The following is a 17,208-nucleotide window of genomic DNA, read 5'->3' as shown; positions in this document are numbered from 1 at the left end:
CCGACGACTTAAACCCCCGGCACTCGGGGTCCGCGTAGAGAGGACGATGTAGGGGATGAGATGAAATGAAAGGGAGTAGGGAGTGAGCGTGCGTGCGCGTGCGTGCGTATATGCGAGACGATCACCCTCCTCAAACCCCCGATCACACCACCCGACCTGCTGGACGACACACAAGTTATATCGGGTGTTCCGAAACCATTGTAACTATAAGTTCTTTGTCGCTGCACTGGATACTAAGGATGCAGTCACGATAGAAGGAATAAGAAATTTCAACCTATATATATATATAAGAAATCGGATACATATAGCTTCTAATAGGCTGAAATTTCTTATTCCTTATTCCTCTAATTCTTTATTCCTTCTATTGTGGCTGCATCCTAAAACTTTCCCCCTCGAATATCAAACATATATGTATACAAGGACGTACAAAGGGTTTTTGGAACCCTTGCGAAAGTGCAAAAGTAAAGATTCATAAATTATGTATTAAAAAAGCTTTGAGAAGTTTAGACGATATAACGAAACAGTATAAATAAAATTGTACCAGATCACAAGCCGCTAATTGTATATCTCTGTTAGAAAGTTAAATATATATAGCTATTTGGTTAAAAAAATCGCATCATCTCGATTACATATTTCATCAAATTTAAATTATTATCTACTTTTATTTGAAGAGTATAAACAAAATATAAATGAATATCATTTGTATGTGCAAATTAAATTGAATAATTAATAATAACTAATGTAGTTATGAATAAGTAAAAAAGTGATTGATTTAGAGAGAAACAATAGATATAAAATGGATACGTCAAATAAAACTCTGGAGTCCTTAGCATTAGAGACTATAGAGAGACTCTGGTTCAACGTTCCCGCTGTGCACCCCACTGATACACATTTAGCCCCCGACACCATGGAGAATCATTCCCACTCCCTTGTTTCTCTCGCTTCGGCGTGCCGAGAGAGCGAAAGAGATAGCGAGAGTCTCGTATGGGGCAAAGTGATAGGGATGATTCTCCGTGGTGCCGGGTAGTGATGTACATTCGGCCCCCAACACCACGGAGAATCATCCCCATCCCTTTGTCTCTCTCGCTTCAGCGCGCCGAGAGCAAACGAGATAGCGAGAGAGAGTCTCGTATGGGACAAAGTGGTGGGGATGATTCTCCGTGGTGTCGGGGGCTAAAGGCATCACTGACCCCCACCACTTTTCTTCTCGCGAGATAGCAAAAGAGTCTTTTGGTGGGGATAATTCTCTGTATCGGCAAGGACCAAATGAGCATCACTGGTGCACTTCCTCTTTGTACAATCCTGTTTATATATGTATATATATATATTTTTCTTATTTTCAAGTACAAGTGTATAAATACACAAGAAGAACAATTTTGCGGAAGTATGTAAAAATTTAGGTAGAAACAGATCTGAAAATATAATTTTGTTAGACAATCAAAGTAACTTATTGATTCAAGCATGATGAGAGTAATAAGACTGACAAGCAGAAAGTTTCGACATTCTTTTGTTTACATATTATTATCAAAATGATTTTCAGACCTGTATCTAGCTGCGAATTTTTAAATACTTCGAGAAACAATTCTTCTCCTTGCGGCGCGAAAAAGTATATTTGATGGTAACGGAACACCTCGTGTATGAACGCGCACACGACGCGACGGCCTCCGCTCCGCGCTTCGCCCACGCGGTGAATAATCTGAACCCACGAAAGGTTACGTTCTTCCGCGCATATCTCGTGACGTATACTTCTCCGATGACGACACCCACGAAACCGCATCCGACCGTGTGCACCCCCCCGTGTCCCTTCCGCCTCTTCGCGTGGTCTTTTATGCGGGTCTGTTTCTGTTCGTGTCTCTCCTTCCTCCTACACTTTCCCGTACCTAATTGTCGAATGTTATGTATATTTCACTTGCGTGTACGAACGTATTTCTGTTTTATTTCGATAATCTGGGGGAAAAATTTCGTTGAAATTAATTCACGTTTTGGAACGCTTTTCAGCAAAATTTCAGTATATCAGCTAGAAAAATTCACTTTCACTGAAATTTCAACAAATTTTCACCTACTTCACCTACCGAAATGTTCCAAAACGTGGAATCATTACAGCGAAATCTTTTCACCAGTATAAAAATGTAAACAACAAAACATAAACAGTAAGAGTTTAACTCATCAAAATTGAGAATCTTGAGAACGTAAACCTACAATTTTTAAATTCTCGGATGTGAATGATTGATTCACTTACTGTTTAAATCTTGCTGCTTACATCATTATGCATGTCAAGACGGATCATCTTTAACCGGTGCGACCGACTGCGAAAAATCTGTTCTTTCCATTTGTATCATCTTGCAGTCCTCTTTTCCTTTTTTCTCCGCTCAATCCGAATATGCTTGTTTCGTCTCAAATGTACTTTTCCCAAAATTAAGAAAAACAGATTTGGAGAGAAAGACAGAGAAAAGAGAAATGAAAGTAGGTCCATTTAGATGCACGTTTAATTTTTAACTTAGTATATTTGAGATTAAACAACGGAAAGGAGAAAAGAAAGCGTGAAAGTCGACCTAATTTTTTTCTCTCGAAAATTTAATTTAAAAAATCAGGATTTTGTTGACAAGAACGAGGAAGAAAAAGAAAGAGAGAGAGAGATAAAATATTATCTCATTCGTATACTGTTTTAAACCTAAAGTGTCAAATTTAATTTAGGTCACCGCTGCTTCTACTCTCTTTATTGTTTTTTCTACTGAAACAATGAATGTGACACTATATAGTGTCAAATTTTATCCATTGTCTTAATAAGAGTATCAAGTTTATCCATTGTTTAATACAGAAAAAAATGACACGTTGAGTAGGAGCAGTGGCGATTTAAATTAAATTTGACACCATAGCTTCAACAATGTAATATTCCCGTAAACAAAACACCAACATAATTGTAATTAAAAAAGCAAACTGACATGTAGCTATTATAAAATTACATATAACGCACGTTAATAAGAGAAAGTCTAAATTTTATCATTTTAAATAAAAAAAGAAAGTCGTGCACTAACAAACATCAGAATAATTTTTCAGACTTTTTTGCGCAATTTCGACTTTCAATTTACACGCTGGGGGGGGGGGGGGGTGCACGAAAAGTTATATTTAACCCATCATAGTCACATTTTAAAGAAGTCACACGATGGTTACTCTGCTTTTAAATGACCTGAACCATTTTTAAAGTGCTACTAAATCGATAGTATTAATTCCATTTTGACTTCGAAAACTTACAGCACATAATTTCATCCTTCAAGAAAATGGAACAATGGTGTTGCAATGAAAAATTTAATTTGAACACTAAAAGAATTATGTAAAACTTACATCCTGCTCGGATCATTTTGACGCACGCGGTGATCTGACCGTGAAGGGTTGATGTCACTTTACTCGCAAATCGTCGTATTTGCAAATCGGCGGAAATCAAAGGAACGGGTCTCGTGCGACGTCGGAATATTCAGGACACGAAAATTCACCGAAATTACGGGAGCAATCAAGCCGCCAGAAATATAACTCCGCGATCGTTACGGCGTGACGTTATACTCTCGAATCACTCGTTTCTGATTCTGCTGGAATACCGTGAAGATAGGCACGGAAAGCGAGTACCTCTGTCATTCGTGGAAAATTGCGTTGCAGTCGTTCTACTCTCTCCTTCTTCCTCAAATGCATATCACAGTAGTTCGATTTGACTTCGCCGGATTCCAGTTTCCACACATCGTCCGCGAATTCGTACGTAATAAGTTACACGATATATCACGTTTCGCCGGCGGGCCGTATTTTGATCCGTCATTCATCGCACATTTTCGCCGGGCGAGACGTCTTTCATCGTACAGCGGTCCTCTGCGCGACGAGGATTGCACGCGGATCGTTTCTCTGAATATAGTGACCGACGGCCGTCGGAACGCGCGACATTTTGCGGCGTGTCGAGATTCGGTCTCTCCACGACGCTCGGATTTCGCGGACTGAAAATCCGCTCTGGAAACGCAACGAGCTCCGAAAATTGGAAAACTCGGGTGTGTGAACGAAAAACAGTAATTTGCCCAAGTAGCAAGTTATTATACGTCTTTAACGTCAACTTTGTGACGAATAACATCAGTTATCTATATATACAAGTACACGAAAAAATGATTCTCAAACAGCAATGTCGCGAAAGGTTCAGACACTCTAGCAACCAATTTGCGTGTCGTACATAATTATTTTGATGATCGAACAAGATTTTTTCAGATCTGTACCTAACTTCGTTCTTCTCGTAATGTAATCTCGCGATAAACGCGCGATAATTTCACCGTGCGAATCTGCTTTCGTGCACTTTTTCAAATCGGAGCACGTTACGGACCTCTTAATTACAGAGAAGGGGGTAAACGCGAAACACGGTTTCACGGGGAGAAACGGACGCAGCGAAGCGGCACCAACCCCGGAAATCGTGTGGCCATCGTCGCGTTAGTATATCGACGATAAGCGGCGACGTTCAGCGCGTTCGACAACGTCACGGACGTCGTGTCGCCCTCGAGACTTGGATCGAGTGTCGCGAACTGCGAATCGTCGAAGGGCGAAGGGCGGACGGAGATGAATTGCGACAAGATGGGAAAACAACTTGCCGTTGTATGGTCGAGCGACAGCGAAGGATCTTCTCGCGGCTTCTCTCTTCGGTTCCGCAGACGGGCCACGCTCTCGGCCGCGGTCGACGATGCTCCTCGCGCGGCTGTCACACTCCGCAGTTTTTAACCCACGCCGGAGCGTGATCCGCGTGCACTCGTGCTGCGTACGCGCGTGCGAGGGCGTACGGTGCGTGCGCGGGGCTTCACCAAAACGCGCGTTTCGACCAGAGGACGGCGCTTTTCTTGTTTCTTTACGTCGGGGTTACGTGCGGTTTAACGTTTACACCCGTTACGGAATCGCGGCGAAGCAACGCGACGACGCGGCGAACTAGGCGGCCTAGGTGCTGCGCGGCGGCCACCCGTCCGAACGTCAACCCCCCCCTGAACTCCGTGTCCTAGTCGCGCGCGGCGGCCACGGCCACCTTCGTGCATATAAGTGGCGAACGAGCGCGCGGGAGGGCGACCCGCACAATTTCAACGGTTATCGGGCCACGTCGTCGTGTCTCCTTTGTTTTATGCACCGATCGACGACCGAGGTCGCCGTCTCGCGATCGACACACGACGTGCGTTTTCACCCCGCTTCTTTCCCTTCCCGTCCCTTCCGTGGATCCCGCCAACTTGAATGATCTCGCGCCGACGAAAACGAAGTGCGCGCGCTTCGCATACGTGGTGGTGGTGTGGATGATGCGCGTGGGGTGTGCGCACCGCCGCGCGAAAAATCAATAGCGCTTTCGTGCACATGTGAATGAGCGAGAGCGCGCGCGCGTTTCTTATGTATGCGCGCGCGTGTGTGAATCAAGATCTATCCAGATAAACTTGCATAGCTGCAGAAATACGTATTAAAATTCCATAGTCAGTCCCATTTCCATCATAAGGTCGCACATGAAATGCAACTGAATAATTTTCTCTACGCATACATTTATGCAGCTATGCAAGTTCGTCTGTATAATAAGCCCTCACGATTTCACGAGTCACAGAGAACGGTTGCAATTTCAGCCAATTTGAATTCTGACAAAACTATGATGATTTTCATTCTATATGTGAGACAGTCGCTCTTTTAGTTAAAAAAAAATTTAAATAAATAGTCTTTTCACATAATATAAAATTATCAAATTAATAATATGTGACACATAATGTGAAACATTATTCTCAATTTAGAGAATAAGCTTATAATTGATATGCAGGCATTCCTAAAGTTTCTTCAAATTTTTTGCGACTGTATAGGTTTTTTAAAATAATTTCGTAAACACACACTAGCTGAAGCCTTATGAGGATTTTAAGTAATTTAATTGTAAACAAAATTAATAAAGAATGTGGGGGGTGAAATTTTATATTTTTAATTTGAGAATGTTTAAACAACATTTTGGAATTAAAAAGTAAAATTTTCTTGCTTCTCGTATAATTGTACAAAAATACATATCTTTTTATCTACAAGTAATACTAAGAATTTATTTAATCTACTTTCCTTTATTATGTAAATACAATTTATACAAGAATAATAATAAAAATTTGATAATTCTCTTGAAGGTTTTTATGTACAAATACTTACACAGATACACATTTGCGTGTTTTACATTCATACTTTATTTTAACACCAGTGGATTTTTGATCACAGGATCGGTCCCTTCGCAATGAATGCTGTCGTAGGTCCATTTGCGATTGTTCCTAATAAAGTTACGAGTCGAATACATTACTTTGCAATAAAACAAATCAGACGTTTCGTTAGATACGTAGATGCTCCGAAAGTTTCCACAAAATCGTATACGAACGTATAATTAATTTCTGAAACTGGTTTTAATGTTCTCAAAATAATCTCCGTTACAGAGAATACATTTTTCCATTCGATAAAACCAATCGTCGAAACATTTTGCCTATCTTTCTCGAGGCACCTCATACATTACATTTTTAAACGCCTCCACCACTGCATCTGGTGTATTAAACTTCAAATCGCGCATTTTATCCTTAATGGAAACAGAAAGAAGTTACAAGGTCAGATTAGGACTATAATGATGAGTCATCAATTTTACATGAGCAGTGGCCCAAAAATTGAATTGTTTCCTCTGCATTATGCGGCGATGCATTGTCTTGATGCAATATGATACGTGTTTTTGGCAGACTTTGACAAATTTTTTCAAATACAGTCGGCAGGAAAATTGTTGTGTATGACGATTTTCAAGCACGACAGACACAACAGGACCGGTTTTCCTAAAGAATGACGATGCAATCATTTTCTTCCCAACATTTAATTCTGCCGCGCTTCACTTTTGTTGAATGCAGCTCATCTGGGAACACCCACACACTCGACTGTGTTTGCTTTCCGGTTCATAGCAATAAATCCATGATTCGTCACCTATTATGATGTCATACACTGCTCAGAACAGACCATGATTATATTTTTTGAGCATTTCTTTGCACCATTCTTTGCCTCACGCGCCTTTTCTTTGAGGGCCTCCGTTAAATCGTGTGATATCCAACGCGCACACAGTTTTCTGACGCCAAGATGATCATGTAAGATTGTTTTGATTTGTGTCATACCAATGTCTAGGGATGCTTTTATTTCTCTGTAAGTCGTGCGATAATTTTCCTGTAATAAGTTACATACAGCATTGATGTTCTCTGGAGTGCCCCGCGTCGTGACAGGACGACTTTCACGAGATTCGTCAATGAGTTCTACTCAACCGCGTTTGAAGTTCGCATACCACTCATAGACAGTCCTTTGAGTTGGTGCTTTATCGTCAAATGCCGAACGAAGACTCTTGACATTGTAGCGGAGTTAGCAATTTTTTAAGATCATAGAAAATCATCACACAAAAATGTTCTCGTGATAAATTAATTTTCTTTCGAAAGTGTCAACTTTGAATATGTCTCACGATTGAACGAATGAATTAATATCTTGTGGAAACTCTCAGAGCAACTTACATACCAAAAAATTTCGTAAAATAACCTGCAATCATGGGCACATTTTGAAGAAGTACATTTGGAACATGGAAAATGACATCCTGGACAATCCAAGCTCAAGCAGTCGCAGAGATCATCCGATGTCCGTATAAAAATACCGTCTTCGTTGTATAGGTGCTTCCTGTAGCTCTGATTTAATCGACGATATAACTTACGCTTCTCTCGTTCGCTATGTTCTGGATCAAAGTTTTTCAAAAACTTTTGGCTCAAATTATCCACGGCTTTCTGTCTCGAGCCTCGAGTATTCTTCTGTAAACAGAGTGGCAATGATTAACTATCTTCCTTTTCCCTAGTAATTAATTGAGTGACCAATATGCAAAAGTAGTTGTATACAAAAATATATCAATAAATTATATATTATATTAGTATCCCCGAATTCTTCAGCTCTTTGGTTATGAATTGAATGTTTTAAAAACGTACTGAAACAGTTAGACCCTATAAAATTAAAGGAAAAAGGCAGATTAAATTGATAAAAAAATTAAATAAAAGAAATTAAGTCTCTATTGTTGTGTAAGGTAAAAAGTATGAAAGAAGTTGTCATATTCCTATTATTAAAAATGTAGCTATGTCTATTAGTCATATTTAATAAAAATGGCAAATATTTCATTCCAAAAATAGCTAAAGTTCTTTATACAGCAAGTGCATTACATTTGAACTAATTTAATATTCCACACAAGAGTAATTATGTTATAAAGCAAATCATGCGAGAAATGGAAGATTTAAGTAAATGAAACACTCACTCTCTCGCCACGCATAAGCACTGGATTGCTCGATGAACTTTCGCCGGAACTCTCCATTCTTTGACTGTCGATTGATTGCACATAAACACACAAAAGCTTCTAAGGAAAATTCAAAAACATTGTCGCCTTTGTCCTTAAAAATGCCTGAACTTATGATAAAGAATTCTAGAGATTTTTACTAAAAAGAAAATATATTGATTAATCTTCAGCATATATACAAGCCAGAAAGAAGACTTGGTTTACAATTATATATACCCTTAAACCATTTACTCTCATCCTTACCTTATCCGCGTGCGGTTTTCGCTAAAAAGAATTTCTAGCTTGTCCAAGAGAATACAACTGAATATTATACTTTGACATTCGTTAAATAATTAGATGATTATGAAAGAGGTGAGCTTACTAAAACCAATTATTTGACACGGTTTTGTATAAATCGAAAAAAAATCAGAAAAAATATTGTTGTGCCCCGCAAATCGAGATATTAATCATTAAAGTTGACGACACTATTTAGGTTATTTTATTTCCCTATGTCCATGATTATCGATCCGTTAGACAGACAAAGACAGACAATCAATCGATACTAGCGTTCATTTTTGTGATATGGGAACTAGATACCCAGAAGCATGGCGAAACTGTCGATAAAATTATAGTGTCAAATAAGAATGTGATGCGTGTCTGTGCTAACGAGAGAAGCCTGCGAAGACACGAACCAAACAATCGTGGACATTACCGACACGATCGTAGACATTAGCTACATAGTTCAATGTCAACGACATAAGAGGCGCTTCAAAATAAAGTACAGCTTAAAAATCTCGGGCATGGCCGCTCTCAAGTTTCGTTGAACCACCCGACCGGTGCGGACGCGTTTCGGTTCGGGTGTTCGTTTTTTGTATATTTTTGAGAAAGTGTTGCCGACTTTGACCGTGCCTCGAATTTCCTTACTGATGTGTGTCCGCGTTTGGCTCGGCTCGTTCGTCCGTCCGGACGCGCGTTAAAGTGGCGTGACGACGTTGCAATCGCAGGCGCCCGGTGTTCGTTCGGGTTTCGCCATTTTTCGCGGGCATTGCATCATTCTTCGTTTACATATTACGACTTTGTTTCGTTTACACATTACGATTTTTCGTTACTGGCCTTGACGATTGCCGTTGGATCGGCTACCCGGCCAATTATAATCGACAAGAAGAAGAAGATGTCCGCTCTCAACTTGAAAGTGCTTTGTCAACTTGAAAGTAGTACTATTATGTTTTCGGCTTAATAATTGCATTTTGACACTTCGTGATGTTCTCTTGCTTGAGACTCTGAGTTATAACGTTCAGTTCAGTCTAGTTCAGTCGTTTAACTATGTTCGATTCCATTTGACAGTCGAGATCGAGGTTGAACGATAAAAGTGTGAGCTTAAAAGCCAGATGGTAAAGGAATAACCCTTTAACTTTAATTGACAGTTGCGATTTATTATTAACGACGCCGTTCCATCCGAAGGTGCTTGACTTTATAGTCTTCATACGCGAATCAACGCAAACAAGGAGTAGGCCTTGAACGCTTTGAACATTCGTCCACGTAACAATAGTAACAGAATCTAATTGTAAGTAACTCGAAGAAGATCATTGATATGGCTGGCAGGCAATCTTACAGCATCGTGGAATATTACGCGGAACACGAGGGGTATCGATGCGGCTACTGCAAAAAATCCAATACGAACTTCAGTCACGGTAAGCACAAAACTTTGCTTCACGGAACCTCTGGTATTCTCACGTCGTTTTGTTAAACAAGCTATGTTCTTTCTTCAAAAACTGTAAAAAGGCAAACCAAAACACTCTGGAATAAATTTAAGTTTTATTTTGATAAGTCGTTTATTGTACAGGTATGTGGGCGCATTCATTAACAGTGCATGATTACCAAAGTTTGATAGATAGAGGATGGAGGCGGAGCGGCTGCTATTGTTATAAACCCATGATGAACCAGACCTGTTGTCCACAATATACCATTAAGTAAGTAATATTTCTTAAGGAGGTTCTTGCATTTGATAAAATATAAGACAATTGAATAATATTTATATACAATAATACAAATAATGCAAAAGTTAATAATATCAATAATATCTAGAAAAAATGTCATTGACTTTTACCGTACCATTTTAAAGATATTTAATTCTAAATTTATAGAATATTATATTACAAGTTATAACAAAGTATAATCATATTCTGTAATTATTTTCTTTCAAAATGAGACACTTGCGTATATAAGAGATTAATTTAAAAATCATTATAATTATGAAGTAAATGCCTAAATTTGTTCTTGTAAAATTTCATTTAAATTGATCTACCAGTTTCAAAGAAATTTATATTTTTTAATAAAAAAAAAATGAGAATATATATCAAATGGACGATGCATGTACATCAAATAAGTATTTTTTAACTTTTATTTTGTCATTTTAAAAATATTTTGTAACATAAAATCAACAATAATTATGTATAACGGTATAAAATATTGTTGATCATTTTTTATTCTATTTTAATTGTTTTATATACATGTTTATGTAATAAGAATAAACTGACTATAGGAAGAGAACTTCCTAAGTTTTAAAAGAGAGACAATTTTGCTTAACTATAAACAATAGAAAATTCAATCATTTATATTAAAAAAAATTTATATTAAAACTAAATTTGTGGTGTGTATTAAAAGTTGCTATATTTGAAATTAGGAAAATCAAATGTAAAAGTATATAAGAGTATTTCAAATAACCAAGTACTTAACAATAAATATTATGTAACAATATATATATATATATTATTTTATTATTAAAGTTGATTATATAAAGTTTATTTGCATCATATGTACTTATATGCTTTAATATGCTCCAATCATAGCTTCTACTCCCTCAAACACACTTGGAGTAGGAGCTATGGTAGGAGTATGTTGGAGTATACAACGGGAACAAACCTAGAAATTTATTGTATTAGATACTTTAGCTATGTTCTAAAATTCACTGTCAATATTGAAAATCTATAACATATGTATTATTATATATAAACATACAGCTTTTATATAAAGCAATCTTTAATATAATATTAAATAATTCAGTGTAGTATAGTATAAGTGACCTTTATCACTTCTAAATTTAAAGAAGAAATGATTTTTGCATAATTATGAATAAAACAAAAGTTTGACATATTAAATATAATATGATTAACATGAATGATGATTTTTAGATGCGAGGCTCTAGACTTTAAAATATCAAAGTCTCAGAAAAAGATTTTAAAACGGATGACCAAATTTTTGAAGAATGAATTAACGAAGGATAATGTTCGAGGTACAGACGAAGATCAACAAGATAATATAGGTAAACCTTTTAGAATATTTTGATCTGTGTATAATAGTGACTGCATTCAATAGCAAAAACAACTTTGTAATTATAAGATTTTTAATTCTTCGTGTGATCACACTTCTTAAAAGTTCTGTAACGTCACACCGGAGTTAAAATGATTCAAGAGTGCATTTAACTGATTGCCACATTCAGTTTTTGTTCTATGAAGTAAAAAAAATTACAAATTAAATGCATTCTGAGGTTGTTTTGATTTCAGTGTGATACAAAAAATTAAATCTACTTCATACATTTAAATCCAGTAAGGAACTGAGAATAAAAACCAGTCATTACAGGATCTTAAAATAAGTGCTTTTCTGCTAAATGTGGCCAGTGATGTTTGTGAATAGCTCATTAATTTTATAATATTTATAGATATAAGCAACGAAGAAGCATTAAATTATTCTAAGCATCTGAAGAGAGCGCAGAAAGACGAATCTCAAATCAATATTTTGTCTGTTGATGATAAAGTCGATGAAAGACTGTCTGTCAATCTAGTGAAAACAGAAACTCAAAAGAATCCTACTTCTGTATCGAATAGCAGTCAAGCACAGCTAACAACTGCTAATAGCAAAAATAGCCTGCACGTTAGAAATGAAATTGTCAATGTAGTACCTTGCAAAAAGGCAAAGCTCTTACGCATAGAACGTAAGAAAAATAAATTGCTGGCTCAAGGTAAATCGCAGAGCGAAATTGAGAGTATCATGAGAGACAAGAAGCAACAGAATTGTATTAGGACTGTGGAGGAATTATTCGAAGAAGTGTACACTGGATTGAAGAAGTTAGAGGTAATATAATGTCAATGATTAAACTCTAAAATCATTACTCATTTTGTCAGATGTTTCCTATTTCTTTATTATTTGTGGAATAAGATTCTTTCTTACTCATATGTATCTCAGTATGGTCCTCTTTTCTCCAATTTTTATGAAACAAAGATAATAAAATAAATCAAAAACTCGATAATAATAAATATTTGCTAAATAATGCTGTTTTAATGCTGGCTCTATATTGAAAGTTCAACGTATTTAAAAATTACATTGCGAAATTGATCTATATCATTTTTTCATACTCGTTTTTTTCGATTTGTTTATAAACTAATTGCAGTAATTTATTAGTTTACATGTGTTTTATAGAGATAATTATTTGCTCCCTTGTTCAGATAGAGTTTTATGTTAAGTTATTTACACTTTAAGTTGAGACTGGTTCGAACTGCACCAATGAGCTCTGAATATCGAAAGACTTCTAAAGAATCTTACGAGCTTTATAAAAAATATCAGAACACAATACACGGAGTACCGCCTGAGAAGCTCACAGAGCAACATTACATGAGATTTCTCGTGAAGTCGCCTCTACAGGTAATTTGTAGATTTAAATTGAAATAAATCTGAGTTTGTTATGCGATAAATTGCACAGAAAGTTATGAGAGTAAATAAAAAAAGTGAATTTATTTATTCTTCATGTGCAATACATATTTACAAAATATACATATTATTTTTTAATATAATCACCGAGCTTTGCTATACATTTTGCATAACAGTCCTCAAGTCGTCTAATTCCATTGGTGAGGAAGATTTTTAGCTGTCCTTAAAGCTGAGGACAATCAAAGGCAACTGAATTTTGTCACTGGTGTATCATTGAACATGCAGGATTTCTTTTAATAATCCAAACAAATAGGAACCGGAAATAAAATCTGAGTACCTATCATGGAACAAAGTCGGAATGGATTCCGATCGGAATTATTCCGTTTTCCCTAAAAGACATAATAGAAATCTAGGAAATAATTGAACAATTCCGATCGGATTCCATTCCGACTTTGTTCCATGATAGGTACCCAGGGGACTGTAGAATACAGGAGAAGTTCAAGTTTCAGTTGTCTTGGAATTTAGGAATGGTGCATACATGGCTTTGAGACAAATAAAAAATTTCTTTGTAAATGGAATAAGAACTGTAAATGGAAAAAGAACTTATTAACCGTTATATAAAGGATCTGTTTTTTGTTCCTGCACTGTCTAAACTAGTACACATGGTGCAATAAGTTGAAGTGAAACAAATATATGTTTATTTCATTTTAACTTATTGCACCACGTGCACTAGTTCAAACAGTGTAGAAACAAAAAACATACCTCAGATGTGTTGCGGTTAAGTGATTATACTGAGAAATAATGTTTTATATATATTATATATATATATATATATCATATATATATATTTTGTAATGTACGTGAGGGATAAATACATTTATTTTTCTTTCTGATTTTCTCTCATATAATAGATAGAAGCTTTGCGATTCAATTCTTATTTTCTATCTACTGTTATACCATGTTTGATTAATTTTATTTATATAACTATGTTGCGATATATTAATAGGAAGTCACACAACGCTAATTTTCACGATAGTTAAACAAATGCTATATGGAGACGGCTGTATCATGATTGGAGCAAAGTGGACCTTGCCTCTTAATTAAATAATTAATTAAATATGGAACTCATGATTGCATTATCACTCCTTGATGACAATAGTAATTTTTATATCAGATATTACCTTATTTATTGGCAAAACATTGAAAATTTCACGTTTATAAATTTGTTAGATGAAATTGGTGAGAGTAATGTCGGACGAGTTCCTGAACACTCTTGAAACGAGCGCGAATCTTTATAAAAAGTATCAAATGACGATTCATGGCGATACACCAGAACAATGCGATCAAAAGGCTTTCTACAACTTCCTTGTGAAGAGTCCCTTGCAGGTACACTTTGTATCTAATCTCTTTATATTTATTATTTATTATTTATACATATTATCATTGGGGTACATGTTCCATTGCTCACTGTTTCTCTTAATTTCATTTTACATTGGTCTGCCAAACAGTTAATGTTGTGTTTAATAACTTTCATTTAAATTTCATGTAAATGAACTAAATTTTGATATCAATTATTACTTATAATAACTTCATATTAATTTATTCAAAATTTCGATACACAGTAAACTGAACAGTCTAATGGAATCTGTACAACAACTATACAAAAATCGTCAAATAATCATGACAATCATGTAAGCCAATTTTATCATATTTTTTAAGAATTTACGTTAAAAATTAAAAATCTTTAATTTTTTTTTGGTTTCTTCTTTTCAACATTTTTAGTAAATTTAACAATTTAATGAATAAGATTTGACTTTAAATCGAACCACCACAATATTTTAACCTCACACTTATAAAAATCAAAAACTGCTGAAATCAAATACTATTTCATCAGTATAAAGGATATAATAATTGAAATAATTATGCAAAAAATTTCAGAATTTTATCTTTTACACAAGAAATATAATATTAATCAAAAAATGAAACGGTCAATAATCTAAATAATATAAATGCTCGGTACTTCTAGTGTGTACTGAATCATTCAGAATTTTAACACTAAAAGTACTGAGTAGTTGTTATTGACCGTTTCTATTTTTTAGATAAATATTATTAATATTATTAATATTACAAAGAATTGTGAATTTTTTTTATTTTAATAATTGTGCTTTTTATACTGATAAAATATTTGATTTTATATACACACATACACACACAACTTTATTTTCATAGTAATTTATTTGGTCGATTCTTTTAGTGAATAAAAATCATTGAGATTTCTAGTATTAATTACTAGTTTAAAATAATTATTATAAAAGGCCTATTCTTTTTAGCTAAACTTTTTGCACAGTTCATCTTTTCTTACTTTTTTTTATATTGAAGAGAAAAAGAGAAAAGAAGAATTACACAAGCAGTTTAACTGAAAAGAACGGACATAATAATAAAGCAAAATATGGTCTAAAATAATGTAATATTTTAATTCAATTGCTTTCTTTTAAGCAATGGATACCCGATAATGGACCATCTCATGGATACGGCTCTTTTCACGAGCAATATTGGTTGGATAACGAATTGGTAGCAGTAGGAGTAATAGACATTCTGCCGTCGTGCATTTCGAGCGTATACTTTTTTTATGATCCAACATATAGTCAACTATCTCTCGGAACTTTCAGGTTTGTCCTTCTCAAAATTCAGTATTTTACATTAAATTGTGATATACGTGATAAAATTCATAAATCAGTTACAATTCTGAATAAATGTGTTATTTCCAGTTCGCTTCGAGAGATTTATCTAACGAGACAGCTCAACAAGGTCGCAAGCAATCTGGAATACTATTACATGGGCTATTATATTCATTCGTGTCAGAAGATGCGATATAAAGCCAGAATGCAGCCATCGAAACTTCTATGCCCGGAGACATATGTGTGGTGCAACATTGAACCCTGTCTAGCCAAACTAAACAACGAAAAATATTGTCGTTTGAATGATGAAATTAATGCCATTGACGAAAATGGTGTAGTCGATATTAATGAGGTACTTTTCAAGATGATTTTATAAGCAATTATCACACTTTTATTACAAACAATTACATTTTCATAGTTTTCGATATTTAGTATGTTAGAATGTTTATTATCTAGGAAAACCTGAAAAATGTGGAATTTTTTGGGAATTAATATTTTTATCATTGAAAATCAGGTTTTCATGAAATTTTATTAGGACTTGGAAAAATTTTTGGAAATTTATTTTTAAATTTAAATTGTTTTTTTAAAACTTCGTTTAAAAAAAATCCGAAAATTCTTAGAGAATTTTTTTCAAGATTTCAATAAACACCTTTGTATTATTCTAGTAAAATTTAAATTTATAATTAAATTTTATTAGTGTTAAAATTTTTCTTATTGCACTTACTCTGAAACATGTTCTTTAGGTATTGATATTATACAAGAATATTGCGATGCCATATGAGAAATATAAAACATTGCGGAAAACGTGCCACACAACGCAAGAAGAAAGACGTGAAGTGGAGGAATATGCCAAATTCATTGGGATGCCATGTGCGCGAAGAATGCTGTTGTATCGCTATTCTAGAGAGTGATTATTTAAAACCGACGAACGGTATTATATTGTGGAAGAACTTGGATGGCTACTTCAGAAATCAATTGCTGGCTGATATTTATGTACATACAAAGAAATAATCGAATTTGTTATTCTTAGAAGATTATTGATTGTGTTGTGGCGTAAAACAATCTGTGATGCAAGCAAGCTTAAATACTATAATCAGATAATGTAAAAAGCGCGGAATAAATTATGTGCATTACTCTTCACCGTCCATAAACAACTTTGTTGATAAACGCTTAGAAAAAATTATTTTAGTTTCGTAATAATCATTATCTTAACTTAAAGTGTAATTAATATAACTTTGTTCACAGATCCTTATTCTTCTCCTTTTTTTCCTTGATACAGCATTCAATAATGGATCGTTAAATTATATATAGATACAAAAAGTTCAGATAAAAATTTATTATATACATTTTTGTTATTTTAATATTTTGCATATACATGAAATATCTCAATTCCAAAACATATGATATTTGCACATCAGTTGATTGAAATATTAAAATGAAATAAAAGAGAATAACAATTCTTTATTCAATAATGTAGAGATGTATAAATATGTAAAT

At 34.9% G+C, this 17,208-nt stretch overlaps 2 protein-coding genes across 5 annotated transcripts; one reads left to right on the top strand and one right to left on the bottom strand.

Moving 5' to 3' along the window:
* Positions 1–6,136: 6,136 nt before the first annotated feature.
* LOC108776140 (ARL14 effector protein-like) lies at positions 6,137–8,669 on the bottom strand. Its single transcript, XM_018542668.1, has 4 exons — positions 8,594–8,669; positions 8,312–8,489; positions 7,558–7,820; positions 6,137–6,278 (listed from the first exon to the last, which is right to left on the bottom strand). The coding sequence occupies exons 2-4, from the start codon at positions 8,366–8,368 to the stop codon at positions 6,197–6,199; spliced, it is 402 nt and encodes a 133-aa protein (XP_018398170.1). The 5' UTR covers positions 8,369–8,489; positions 8,594–8,669; the 3' UTR covers positions 6,137–6,196.
* An 848-nt stretch (positions 8,670–9,517) lies between these two features.
* On the top strand, positions 9,518–16,874 carry Ate1 (arginyltransferase 1). 4 transcript variants are annotated; one of them, XM_018542639.1, is made up of 10 exons: positions 9,518–9,720; positions 9,791–10,020; positions 10,173–10,299; positions 11,521–11,651; positions 12,048–12,460; positions 12,866–13,027; positions 14,264–14,419; positions 15,530–15,702; positions 15,802–16,063; positions 16,455–16,874. In XM_018542639.1, the coding sequence occupies exons 2-10, from the start codon at positions 9,921–9,923 to the stop codon at positions 16,620–16,622; spliced, it is 1,692 nt and encodes a 563-aa protein (XP_018398141.1). In that variant the 5' UTR covers positions 9,518–9,720; positions 9,791–9,920; the 3' UTR covers positions 16,623–16,874. The 4 variants fall into 4 exon arrangements, with proteins under 4 accessions (XP_018398141.1, XP_018398140.1, XP_018398138.1 ...); XM_018542638.1 differs by lacking the exon at positions 12,866–13,027; XM_018542636.1 differs by lacking the exon at positions 14,264–14,419 and having other exon boundaries at positions 16,455–16,622.
* Positions 16,875–17,208: the final 334 nt, after the last annotated feature.

Source organism: Cyphomyrmex costatus, unplaced genomic scaffold (assembly GCF_001594065.2).
Source record: "Cyphomyrmex costatus isolate MS0001 unplaced genomic scaffold, Ccosl1.0 scaffold340, whole genome shotgun sequence".
NCBI lineage: Eukaryota > Metazoa > Arthropoda > Insecta > Hymenoptera > Formicidae > Cyphomyrmex > Cyphomyrmex costatus.
The sequence above is the reverse complement of the archived record's forward strand: the minus strand, read 5'-3'. Positions and strand labels throughout refer to the sequence as shown.

What these genes read in the sequence shown, in the direction of transcription:
- LOC108776140 (XM_018542668.1), bottom strand. Translation starts at nt 8,368, where the DNA reads ATGGAGAGTTCCGGCGAAAGTTCATCGAGCAATCCAGTGCTTATGCGT. An exon ending in TGCTTATGCGTGGCGAGAGA is followed by an intron (nt 7,821 to 8,311) that starts GTGAGTGTTTCA and finishes CTCTGTTTACAG; the next exon opens with AAGAATACTCGAGGCTCGAG. An exon ending in AAATGTGCCCATGATTGCAG is followed by an intron (nt 6,279 to 7,557) that starts GTTATTTTACGA and finishes TAACTTTATTAG; the next exon opens with GAACAATCGCAAATGGACCT.
- Ate1 (XM_018542639.1), top strand. Translation starts at nt 9,921, where the DNA reads ATGGCTGGCAGGCAATCTTACAGCATCGTGGAATATTACGCGGAACAC. An exon ending in CAATACGAACTTCAGTCACG is followed by an intron (nt 10,021 to 10,172) that starts GTAAGCACAAAA and finishes TTTATTGTACAG; the next exon opens with GTATGTGGGCGCATTCATTA. An exon ending in TGTCCACAATATACCATTAA is followed by an intron (nt 10,300 to 11,520) that starts GTAAGTAATATT and finishes GATGATTTTTAG; the next exon opens with ATGCGAGGCTCTAGACTTTA.